This window comes from Oncorhynchus mykiss, chromosome 10 (assembly GCF_013265735.2).
Source record: "Oncorhynchus mykiss isolate Arlee chromosome 10, USDA_OmykA_1.1, whole genome shotgun sequence".
NCBI classification, from domain to species: Eukaryota; Metazoa; Chordata; class Actinopteri; order Salmoniformes; family Salmonidae; genus Oncorhynchus; species Oncorhynchus mykiss.
In genome coordinates this window covers 79320688-79333187 of record NC_048574.1, presented here as the reverse complement: position 1 = coordinate 79333187, position 12500 = coordinate 79320688, and the positions used below count along the sequence as shown (strand labels likewise).

Sequence of the window (12500 nt, the reverse complement as noted above, 5' to 3'; positions counted from 1 at the left end):
ACACTGATCTAGGATCATCTTTCCCTCCACAATCCTAACTTAAACCATTAGATGTGAACTTAACCACAGATCTAGGATCAGCTGATAATCCTCAAACCTGTGTGTGTGTGTGTGTTTGATATAATTATTGATCGGTTGAAAACAGCTGTGCATGGTTTCCCCTGGTTTCCTCTCTGGTTCCATAATCAATCAACATCCTCAGCCAGCACATGACTGATCACTGAGTGGACGAACTCTACACCCTACATAGTAGACATGACTGATGACTGAGTGGACGAACCCTACACACTACATAGTAGACATGGCTGATCACTGAGTGGACGGCCCAAATGGAACCCTACACCCTACATAGTAGACATGACTGATCACTGAGTGGACGAACCCTACACCCTACATAGTAGACATGACTGATCACTGAGTGGACGAACCCTACACACTACATAGTAGACATGACTGATGACTGAGTGGATGAACCCTACACCCTACATAGTAGACATGACTGATCACTGAGTGGACGAACCCTACACCCTACATAGTAGACATGACTGATCACTGAGTGGACGAACCCTACACCCTACATAGTAGACATGACTGATCACTGAGTGGACGGCCCAAATGGAACCCTACACCCTACATAGTAGACATGACTGATCACTGAGTGGACGAACCCTACACCCTACATAGTAGACATGACTGATCACTGAGTGGACGAACCCTACACACTACATAGTAGACATGACTGATGACTGAGTGGATGAACCCTACACCCTACATAGTAGACATGACTGATCACTGAGTGGACGAACCCTACACCCTACATAGTAGACATGACTGATCACTGAGTGGACGAACCCTACACACTACATAGTAGACATGACTGATGACTGAGTGGATGAACCCTACACCCTACATAGTAGACATGACTGATCACTGAGTGGACGAACCCTACACCCTACATAGTAGACATGACTGATCACTGAGTGGATGAACCCTACACACTACATAGTAGACATGACTGATCACTGAGTGGACGGCCCAAATGGAACCCTACACACTACATAGTAGACATGACTGATCACTGAGTGGATGAACCCTACACCCTACATAGTAGACATGACTGATCACTGAGTGGACGAACCCTACACCCTACATAGTAGACATGACTGATCACTGAGTGGACGAACCCTACACACTACATAGTAGACATGACTGATCACTGAGTGGATGAACCCTACACCCTACATAGTAGACATGACTGATCACTGAGTGGACGAACCCTACACCCTACATAGTAGACATGACTGATCACTGAGTGGACGAACCCTACACCCTACATAGTGCACTGGGTCCTGGTCAGAAGTAGTGCACTATAAAAGGCATAGGGTGCCATAATGACAAATCTTGACCCTCTGGCACACGCCTGATATCTGACTCCGCTGAGTTGACTAGGGAACACACACACACACACACACACACACACACACACACACACACACACACACACACACACCTGTCTTATTTATGTTCTGTCTATCAGTGTATAGGATGAACCTTGGCCTTCCAGAAATCCCCTATGTGTGTGTGTGTGTGTGTGTGTGTGTGTGTGTGTGAGAGAGAGAGAGTGAGAGAGAGAGAGAGAGAGAGAGAGAGAGAGAGAGAGAGAGAGAGAGAGAGAGAGAGAGACTACCATCCTACCACTCCTCTCTGATTATATAACACCTGGTACACAGAGATAACACAGCACCGCACAACAGAGAGGAGGTCTACCCAGGTAACAGAGATGCCTACCCAGGTAACAGAGAGGGGTCTACCCAGGTAACAGAGAGACCTACCCAGGTAACAGAGAGACCTACCCAGGTAACAGAGAGGATACCCAAGTAACAGAGAGGTCTACCCAGGTAACAGAGAGATCTACCCAGGTAACAGAGAGATCTACCCAGGTAACAGAGAGGTCTACCCAGGTAACAGAGCTACCCAGGTAACAGAGAGGTCTACCCAGGTTACAGAGAGGTCTACCCAGGTAACAGAGAGATCTACCCAGGTAACAGAGAGGTCTACCCAGGTAACAGAGAGGCCTGCACAGGTAAAACTGAGCACAGGTGTGGTTTCGATTCACCTGAAACAACAGGTCGGAAGATCATCTCTTTAGCAGAACAGTCAGGTGTAGATTCCAGATCCAGTCTACCTGCAACAGAGAACAGCCGGAGACTACACCTGATTACACCTGGTGCTGTAGATGTGTACTCTACTGTACAGCTGAGGCAGCTTAGACAGGGTGCTGTAGATGTGTTCTCTACTGTACCAGCTGAGGCAGGTTAGACAGGGTGCTGTAGATGTGTTCTCTACTGTACCAGCTGAGGCAGGTTAGACAGGGTGCTGTAGATGTGTTCCCCACTGTACCAGCGGAGGCAGGTTAGACAGGGTGCTGTAGGTGTGTTCTCTACTGTACCAGCCGAGGCAGGTTAGATAGGGTGCTGTAGATGTGTTCTCTACTGTACCAGCGGAGGCAGGTTAGACAGGGTGCTGTAGATGTGTTCTCTACTGTACCAGCTGAGGCAGTCTGGAGTCAGAGGGCAGGAGGAGAGATTTCATCACACTTTGCACCTCATGCACAGAGATCTCATCGCCACGGAAACAGATAAGACCCGGGTAATCAGGTAATGACAGGCGTCTCACCTGGATATCTGAGGACGCCGCACGTACGCTTGCCGACATCACCAACGCCGAGATAATTCCTTCGGACAGTCAGAGAGAAGGGGAGACAGACTGACTGACTGCTATCTACCTGAAGCAGGTTTGTCTCTGAGGTATCGACCTGTCACCACTAGCTGCTGAGGCCACAGACACGTGCCTCTGCTTCAGGTGAGTTCTGACAACATGGACACTCAGTCATCTACAGTATATTATATAGAGTTACTCTGTGTGGATGGGTGTCCTGTGTGACAGAGGTAGAGGGTTATGGAGTATTGCTTTGTGAAGATCATTTAGTTAGGAGTTACGTAACTCCTGTTTTTTTGGTTAGGATTTACGGTAACACCTGGTTTTTGGTTAGGATTTACGGTAACTCCTGTTTTTGGTTAGGATTTACGGTAACTCCTCGTTTTTGGTTAGGATTTACGGTAACTCCTGTTTTTTGGTTAGGATTTACAGTAACTCCTGTTTTTTGGTTAGGATTTACGGTAAATCCTCATTTTTGGTTAGGATTTACAGTAACTCCTGTTTTTTGGTTAGGATTTACGGTAACTCCTCGTTTTTGGTTAGGATTTACAGTAACTCCTGTTTTTTTGTAACTTCATACCCTTTGTGCCTTGTGTTATGTAATTTGTTTTGATTCATATTATTCTGTTGTAAACTAGAAAGGGTCATTTTCCGGAAGAAAAAGTGTGTGCCTTGCAGAATCTGAACAATCTGAATTGTGGTAGAGGATGTGTGTAAAAAAATAGTGTACATTAACTTTCAATTCCAACTTAAATCACCAAGACACCATGTGTTTCTTCCCTCCAATCAGAAAGAGGGTCCTGTGTTTTGTATTGTATTTTGTCAGTAAAGTAATTTGTATTAGAACAATGGAGAAAAGGGGTGTTGGTCAAAATCAACACCCTGATATTTGAGTTATTGAGAGTAGTGTGTCAAACCGTGTGCGTAATGAATACTCAGGGAGGGAAGCAAAAATGTGTAGATTCACTCGCGGAGCACAGCAGATGTTTATTAAGCCTTCGCAGAAGGCAGGAATCGTGGTCGCAGGCAGGCGATGGTCAAACGCAGGTAGGCAGTCAAAAAACAAAACAACACCTCACAACCATACAAACAGAAAGAACTGAACTAAATAGGGAGATGATGAGAAACAGACACAGGTGAAATCAATGAACAACAATGAAAGACAGGGCTGGGTTCCAGAACAACGGAACAAAGGCTGCGTTCCAGAACAACGGAACAAAGGCTGCGTTCCAGAACAACGGCTACGTTCCAGAACAACGGAACAAGGCTACGTTCCAGAACAACGGAACAAGGCTACGTTCCAGAACAACGGAACAAGGCTACGTTCCAGAACAACGGAACAAGGCTACGTTCCAGAACAACGGAACAAAGGCTACGTTCCAGAACAACGGAACAAAGGCTACGTTCCAGAACAACGGAACAAGGCTACGTTCCAGAACAACGGAACAAAGGCTACGTTCCAGAACAAAGGAACAAAGCTACGTTCCAGAACAACGGAACAAAGGCTACCTGCCAGAACAACGGAACAAAGGCTACGTTCCAGAACAACGGAACAAAGGCTACGTTCCAGAAAAACGGAACAAAGGCTACGTTCCCGAACAACGAAACAAAGGCTACCTTCCAGAACAACGGAACAAAGGCTACGTTCCAGAACAAAGGAACAAGGCTACGTTCCAGAACAATGGAACAAAGCTACGATTCAGAACAAAGGAACAAAGCTACATTCCAGAACAAAGGAACAAGGCTACATTCCAGAACAAAGGAACAAAGCTACATTCCAGAACAAAGGAACAAAGCTACATTCCAGAACAAAGGAACAAGGCTACATTCCAGAACAAAGGAACAAAGCTACATTCCAGAACAAAGGAACAAAGCTACATTCCAGAACAAAGGAACAAGGCTACGTTCCAGAACAAAGGAACAAAGCTACATTCCAGAACAAAGGAACAAAGCTACATTCCAGAACAAAGGAACAAGGCTACATTCTTCTTCGTCGGAAAAAAAAGGACGGTGGTCCCTTTCCATGTATGGATTATCGTTCCCTGAATGACGTCATGGTCAAGAACCGCTTCCCTCTTCCTCTGATCCAGCCACCCTTGAACAAGTGGGCCGTGCCGACATCTATACTAAACTCGACCTGCGAAGTGCATATAACCTTGTCCGTGGTGGTGAAGTTGTGCTCAATGTATTTGCTGCATTGCATCAGAAATCCCTGACATTTCCCAGGTCGAACCGTCATATTTTCCAGGCATGGATATGAATGAAGGAGGCTATCGGTTACGATACCTGGCATCGGGGGAGAAGGGATAGGCTGGCGGTGAAGATGGTTACGATACCTGGCATCGGAGGAGAAGGGATAGGCTGGTGGAGAAGATGGCACATTTCCTCCCTAAGCTCCTCTTGCTGGGTTATGATACCTGGCATCGGAGGAGAAGGGATAGGCTGGCGGTGAAGATGGTTACGATACCTGGCATCAGAGGAGAAGGGATAGGCTGGTGGAGAAGATGGCACATTTCCTCCATAAGCTCCTCTTGCTGGGTTATGATACCTGGCATCGGAGGAGAAGGGATAGGCTGGTGGAGAAGATGGCACATTTCCTCCATAAGCTCCTCTTGCTGGGTTAGGATACCTGGCATCGGAGGAGAAGGGATAGGCTGGTCGGAGAAGATGGCACATTTCCTCCATAAGCTCCTCTTGCTGGGTTATGATACCTGGCATCGGGGGAGAAGGGATAGGCTGGCGGAGAAGATGGCACATTTCCTCCATAAGCTCCTCTTGCTGGGTTAGGATACCTGGCATCGGAGGAGAAGGGATAGGCTGGTCGGAGAAGATGGCACATTTCCTCCATAAGCTCCTCTTGCTGGGTTAGGCGCCGTTATACCTCCTCTGAATCCATTCCGTTATTGGGTCAGGTATTCTGTAATGAATACTCAGGGAGAAAAAGGGGTTGATTCACACGCAGAGCACGGCAGATGTTAATTAAGCCTTCGCAGAAGGCAGGAATCGTGGTCACAGGCAGGCAATGGTCAAACACAGAAAGGCAGTCAAAAACAAACAATACCTCACAACCATACAAACAGAAAGAACTGAACAGGGAGCTGATGCAGACCAGGTGAGAAACCAACACAGGAGAAATCAATTAACAAAAATGAAAGACAGGGCTACGTTCCAGAACACAAAGAAACGGGGCTATGTTCCAGAACACAAAGAAACAGGGCTACGTTCCAGAACACAAAGAAACAGGGCTATGTTCCAGACCTCAAAGAAACAGGGCTACGTTCCAGAACACAAAGAAACGGGGCTACGTTCCAGAACACAAAGAAACAGGGCTACGTTCCAGAACACAAAGAAACAGGACTACGTTCCAGAACACAAAGAAACGGGGCTACGTTACAGAACACAAAGAAACAGGGCTACGTTCCAGAACACAAAGAAACAGGGCTACGTTCCAGAACACAAAGAAACAGGGCTACGTTCCAGAACACAAAGAAACGGGGCTACGTTCCAGAACACAAAGAAACAGGGCTACGTTCCAGAACACAAAGAAACAGGACTACGTTCCAGAACACAAAGAAACAGGGCTACGTTCCAGAACACAAAGAAACAGGGCTACGTTCCAGAACACAAAGAAACAGGGCTACGTTCCAGAACACAAAGAAACAGGGCTACGTTCCAGAACACAAAGAAACAGGGCTACGTTCCAGAACACAAAGAAAAATAACACAAGATTGACTAAGAAGGAAAAGCAGAACCTTACAATGTGACTCAAATCAACACCCTGATATTTGAGTTTAGTGAGAGTGGTGAGTCAAACCATGTGACTCAAATCAACACCCTGATATTTGAGTTTAGTGAGAGCGGTGAGTCAAACCATGTGACTCAAATCAACACCCTGATATTTGAGTTTAGTGAGAGTGGTGAGTCAAACCATGTGACTCAAATCAACACCCTGATATTTGAGTTTAGTGAGAGTGGTGAGTCACACCATGTGACTCAAATCAACACCCTGATATTTGAGTTTAGTGAGAGCGGTGAGTCAAACCATGTGACTCAAATCAACACCCTGATATTTGAGTTAGTGAGAGCGGTGAGTCAAACCATGTGACTCAAATCAACACCCTGATATTTGAGTTTAGTGAGAGCGGTGAGTCAAACCATGTGACTCAAATCAACACCCTGATATTTAAGTTTAGTGAGAGCGGTGAGTCAAACCATGTGACTCAAATCAACACCCTAATATTTGAGTTTAGTGGGAGCGGTGAGTCAAACCATGTGACTCAAATCAACACCCTGATATTTGAGTTTAGTGAGAGTGGTGAGTCAAACCATGTGACTCAAATCAACACCCTGATATTTGAGTTTAGTGAGAGTGGTGAGTCAAACAATGTGACTCAAATCAACACCCCGATATTTGAGTTTAGTGAGAGTGGTGAGTCAAACCATGTGACTCAAATCAACACCCTGATATTTGAGTTTAGTGAGAGTGGTGAGTCAAACCATGTGACTCAAAACAACACCCTGATATTTGAGTTTAGTGAGAGCGGTGAGTCAAACCATGTGACTCAAATCAACACCCTGATATTTGAGTTTAGTGAGAGTGGTGAGTCAAACCATGTGACTCAAATCAACACCCTGATATTTGAGTTTAGTGAGAGCGGTGAGTCTTTCCAGTAAATGACAGCAGTCATTCCTCGAGGCAGACCAGGAAGCTGTACAACGCTGATTAGAGACACAGTTTCTTATCATCAGTATTCAACTCATTCTAAGAATAACAAACCTTTGATCTCTGTTTTGATGAGTTTGATGTGTAAAATAGACACTGTGTGTATGTGCAGGTGTATGTGTGTGTGTGTGTGTGTGTGTAGCTGTATGTGTGTTAATAGATAAGATGTGTGTGTTAATAGATAAGATGTGTGTGTTAATAGATAAGATGTACTAGTATCATCATTTTAGCCTCCTTTAAGATAGCATGTCCAGGCTGTACCAGGGACCTTCTACTACTATGACCCTCCATTAATAATCACTATGACAACAACAATACTTTTATAACAGTTAATAATCACTATGACAACAGCAATACTACTGTAACAGTTAATAATCACTATGACAACAACAATACTATTATAACAGTTAATAATCACTATGACAACAGCAATACTACTGCAACAGTTAACAATCACTATGACAACAACAACACTACTGTAACAGTTATTAATCACTATGACAACAACAATACTACTATAACAGATAATAATCACTATGACAATAACAATACTACTATAACAGATAATAATCACTATGACAACAACAATACTACTGTAACAGTTAATAATCACTATGACAACAACAATACTACTATAACAGTTAATAATCACTATGACAACAACAATACTACTATAACAGATAATAATCATTATGACAACAACAATACTACTATAACAGTTAATAATCACTATGACAACAACAATACTACTATAACAGATAATAATCATTATGACAACAACAATACTACTATAACAGATAATAATCATTATGACAACAACAATACTACTATAACAGTTAATACTCACTATGACAACAACAATACTACTGTAACAGTTAATAATCACTATGACAACAACAATACTACTGTAACAGTTAATAATCACTATGACAACAACAATACTACTATAACAGATAATAATCACTATGACAACAACAATACTACTGTAACAGTTAATAATCACTATGACAACAACAATACTACTATAACAGATAATAATCATTATGACAACAACAATACTACTATAACAGTTAATAATCACTATGACAACAACAATACTACTGTAACAGTTAATAATCACTATGACAACAACAATACTACTATAACAGATAATAATCACTATGACAACAACAATACTACTATAACAGATAATACTCACTATGACAACAACAATACTACGGTAACAGACTAACCATAATCATGTCATCAAGTATCAAGGGTATAGGGGAGAGACATTCTTTGCATGTGTGTGTGTGTGTATGTGTGTGTGTGTGTGTGTGTGTGTGTGTGTGTGTGTGTGTGTGTGTGTGTGTGTGTGTGTGTGTGTGTGTGTGTGTGTGTGTGTGTGTGTGTGTGTGTGTGTGTGTGTGTGTGTGTGTGTGTGTGTGTGTGTGTTTTGGCAGCTGGTGTTGATCTGGTAGCTATTGAAAATCGAGTAGATCCCATCAGATGTCCTGATTAATTGAGAGGTGCGGCGAGAGGACGGACGGACAGACAGACAGACGCTCCCTTAACGGGATTCCACAGCTTCATCAATAGGTTTGATTGGAAAGTGAAGAGTACTTGGGCTGATTTATAGCTCATACTGAGGCTGGTTTGCTAGCGGTGAGCATCAAAGTGATCAACTAGGTAGAGTTGTGGTGGAAGACAGTTGATATGTTGCTGTTATATGTTATTTTATGTTAAAATGATACATTTGTATATTTCTATGGTGTTTTATTTAATACGCTGTAGTTATATTACTTATATTGAGAAGTTTTAGTTGATATGTTGTCTAGTTGTATTACAAATATTGAGGAAGAGAGAGACAGAGAGATAGACGGAGAGAGAAAGGAGAGAGAGTAAAGAGAGAGACAGAAAGAGAGATAGACGGAGAGAGAAAGGAGAGATAGTAAAGAGAGAGACAGAGAGATAGACGGAGAGAGAAAGGAGAGATAGTAAAGAGAGAGACAGAAAGAGAGATAGACGGAGAGAGAAAAGAGAGAGAATAAGGAAGAGAGAGACAGAAAGAGAGATAGACGGAGAGAGAAAGGAGAGAGAGAGAGAACTTTGTGATGTCTTTCCTCCCCAGATTATGGCTTCTCGACCTGAACTAGAGGACCAGAAATCCACAGGATCCACAGAGAAGCACAAAGATGATCAACTCAGTGGTACGTTATGAATCATTATTGTGTGTGCGTGTGTGTAAACCAGTGCTTCATTTGTAAATCGGGAGGTGCTGAGACATAAACTGAAAGAGGTAGGAGATTTGGGGAGATCTGAATCTACCGAATCACCTTTATAGTAAAGCAATTGCATATCATCCCATGTGCGTAGCGGTCTAGACTAGAGCAGTAGAGTAAAGGCGCTTGCAGAATTCATTCTAGATTCTAGATTTCTATGCAATTGAATTCTAGATTTCTATGCAATTGAATTCTAGATTTCTATGCAATTGAATTCTAGATTTCTATGCAATTGAATTCTAGATTTCTATGCAATTGAATTCTAGATTTCTATGCAATTGAATTCTAGATTTCTTTGCAATTGAGAGCAGTAGAGTAGGCGCTTGCAGAATCTAATCCAGATTCTTGTAACGGTTGTCTTCCGTCGAAGGAGAGGAGGACCAAAATGCAGCGTGGTTAGAGTTCATCATGTTTAATAAAAGAACGATAACGTGAACAACTACACAAATACAAAAATAACAGACGTGGATAAAAACCCAAAACAGTCCTATCTGGTGCAGAGAACACAAAGACAGGAAACAACCACCCACAAACCCCCAACACAAAACAAGCTACCTAAATATGGTTCCCAATCAGAGACAATGACTAACACCAGCCTCTGATTGAGAACCATATCAGGCCATATATAGAAACGGACAAACTAGACACAGAACATAGAATGCCCACCCAGCTCACGTCCTGACCAACACTAAAACAAGGAAAACACAAAAGAACTATGGTCAGAACGTGACAATTCTAGATCAATTCTAGATTTCTATGCAATTGAATTCTAGATTTCTATGCAATTGAATTCTAGATTTCTATGCAATTGAATTCTAGATTTCTATGCAATTGAATTCTAGATTTCTATGCAATTGAATTCTAGATTTCTATGCAATTGAATTCTAGATTTCTATGCAATTCTATTTTAGATGACTGGAGACTTTAGCATTGTCGTTTTTAATACCGCACAAAATGATTGACAGGACAGGCTACTTTGCCACTGACAAACTGAGAATGTGAGATCATTAAAAACGACCTCTTCTTGAATCCATCAATAGTTTAGGTCTAGTTTAGGTCTAGATTAGGTCTAGATGTGTTGTGGAGGAGACAATATGAGGAGAGAGAGAGACAGATGAGAGAGAGAGAGAGATGGAGGGAGGGAGAGAGATGGAGGGAGAGAGAGAGGAAGAGAGAGAGAGACAGAGAGAGAGAGAGAGAGAGAGAGAGAGAGAGAGAGAGAGAGAGAGAGAGAGAGAGAGAGAGAGAGAGAGAGATGTGGTCACTGCATGACAGGGGAGGTAGAGACAGAGATGCACTTTCTCCTTTACTGTGATAAATATTCCTCACAAAGAGATTCATTATTCACAGAAATGACTACATATATTCCACATTTTTACAAATTGAACCCAGAGGAAAAACTAAGAATACTCATGGGCGAAGGAGCAATGGCTCCTCTTGCAGCCAAATATGTATTTTCCTGCCATAGCCTGAGGGACACTGAATAATAACATCTGCATAGTAAACAGTAACTTACTTATTATTACTATTATTGTTATTACTATAATTATTAATGTTTACTGTAGACTGTTACCATTATATTGTTATTATTTTTGTATTTAATTTTGTATTATTATTTACTACCATTTTATATTATTATTTGCTATCATTTATAATTTTGTTACAATGTATATTGTATACATTGTTGCTTTGGCAATATTGACACAATGTTTTTCATGCCAATAAAGCAGCTTGAATTTGAATTTGAATTTGAGAGAAAGAGAGGGAGGAGGGAGAGAGAGAGAGAGAGAGAGAGAGACAGAGAAAGAGAGAGAGAGAGAGAGAGAGAGAGGGAGGAGGGAGAGAGAGAGAGAGAGAGAGAGAGAGAGAGAGAGGGAGAGAGAGAGGAGAGAGGAAAGAGAGAGAGAGAGAGAGAGAGAGAGAGGGAGAGAGAGAGAGAGAGAGGGAGAGAGGAGAGAGACAGAGAGAGACAGAGAGAGAGAGAGAGAGAGAGAGAGAGAGAGAGAGAGGGAGGAGAGAGAGAGAGAGAGAGAGAGAGAGAGAGAGAGAGAGAGATTATAGAAGTGAATCTAAACCCGGGCTGGCCCAACTCCAATCAACTCTTAGAACATCAGGCACGGGCTATGTGTTTTGTAAAGGGGACAGTAGAATTACAGATTAGGTAACTGAAATGAACTCGGATCGCTTTCATTCCAATGTTTACATTTCAAACAATAAAAAGTATGGTTCATGACAGTAGAGGTGCCGAATCCTGGTAAAATGTTGTAAACATGTCTGACTGAGAGGACAATACTGATGTAAACATATCTGACTGAGAGGACAACACTGATGAAAACATGTCTGACTGAGAGGACAATACTGATGTAAACATATCTGACTGAGAGGACAATACTGATGTAAACATATCTGACTGAGAGGACAATACTGATGTAAACATGTCTGACTGAGAGGACAACACTGATGTAAACATGTCTGACTGAGAGGACAATACTGATGTAAACATATCTGACTGAGAGGACAATACTGATGTAAACATATCTGACTGAGAGGACAATACTGATGTAAACATATCTGACTGAGAGGACAATACTGATGTAAACATGTCTGACTGAGAGGACAACACTGATGAAAACATGTCTGACTGAGAGGACAATACTGATGTAAACATGTCTGACTGAGAGGACAATACTGATGTAAACATGTCTGACTGAGAGGACAACACTGATGTAAACATGTCTGACTGAGAGGACAATACTGATGTAAACATGTCTGACTGAGAGGACAACACCGATGTAAAC

At 42.4% G+C, this 12500-nt stretch overlaps 1 protein-coding gene across 1 annotated transcript in view; it reads left to right on the top strand.

Annotated features, from left to right (window-relative positions):
* The first annotated feature begins 2681 nt into the window (after positions 1 to 2681).
* The window catches only part of LOC118936793 (sodium-dependent phosphate transport protein 2B-like), a 39316-nt gene continuing 29497 nt past the window's right edge, over positions 2682 to 12500 (top strand). The window contains exons 1-2 of the mRNA XM_036934113.1: positions 2682 to 2862; positions 9552 to 9630. Coding sequence (XP_036790008.1) covers positions 9555 to 9630 — 76 coding nt within the window. The 5' untranslated portion in view covers positions 2682 to 2862; positions 9552 to 9554. The remainder of the gene's footprint in view (positions 2863 to 9551; positions 9631 to 12500) is intronic.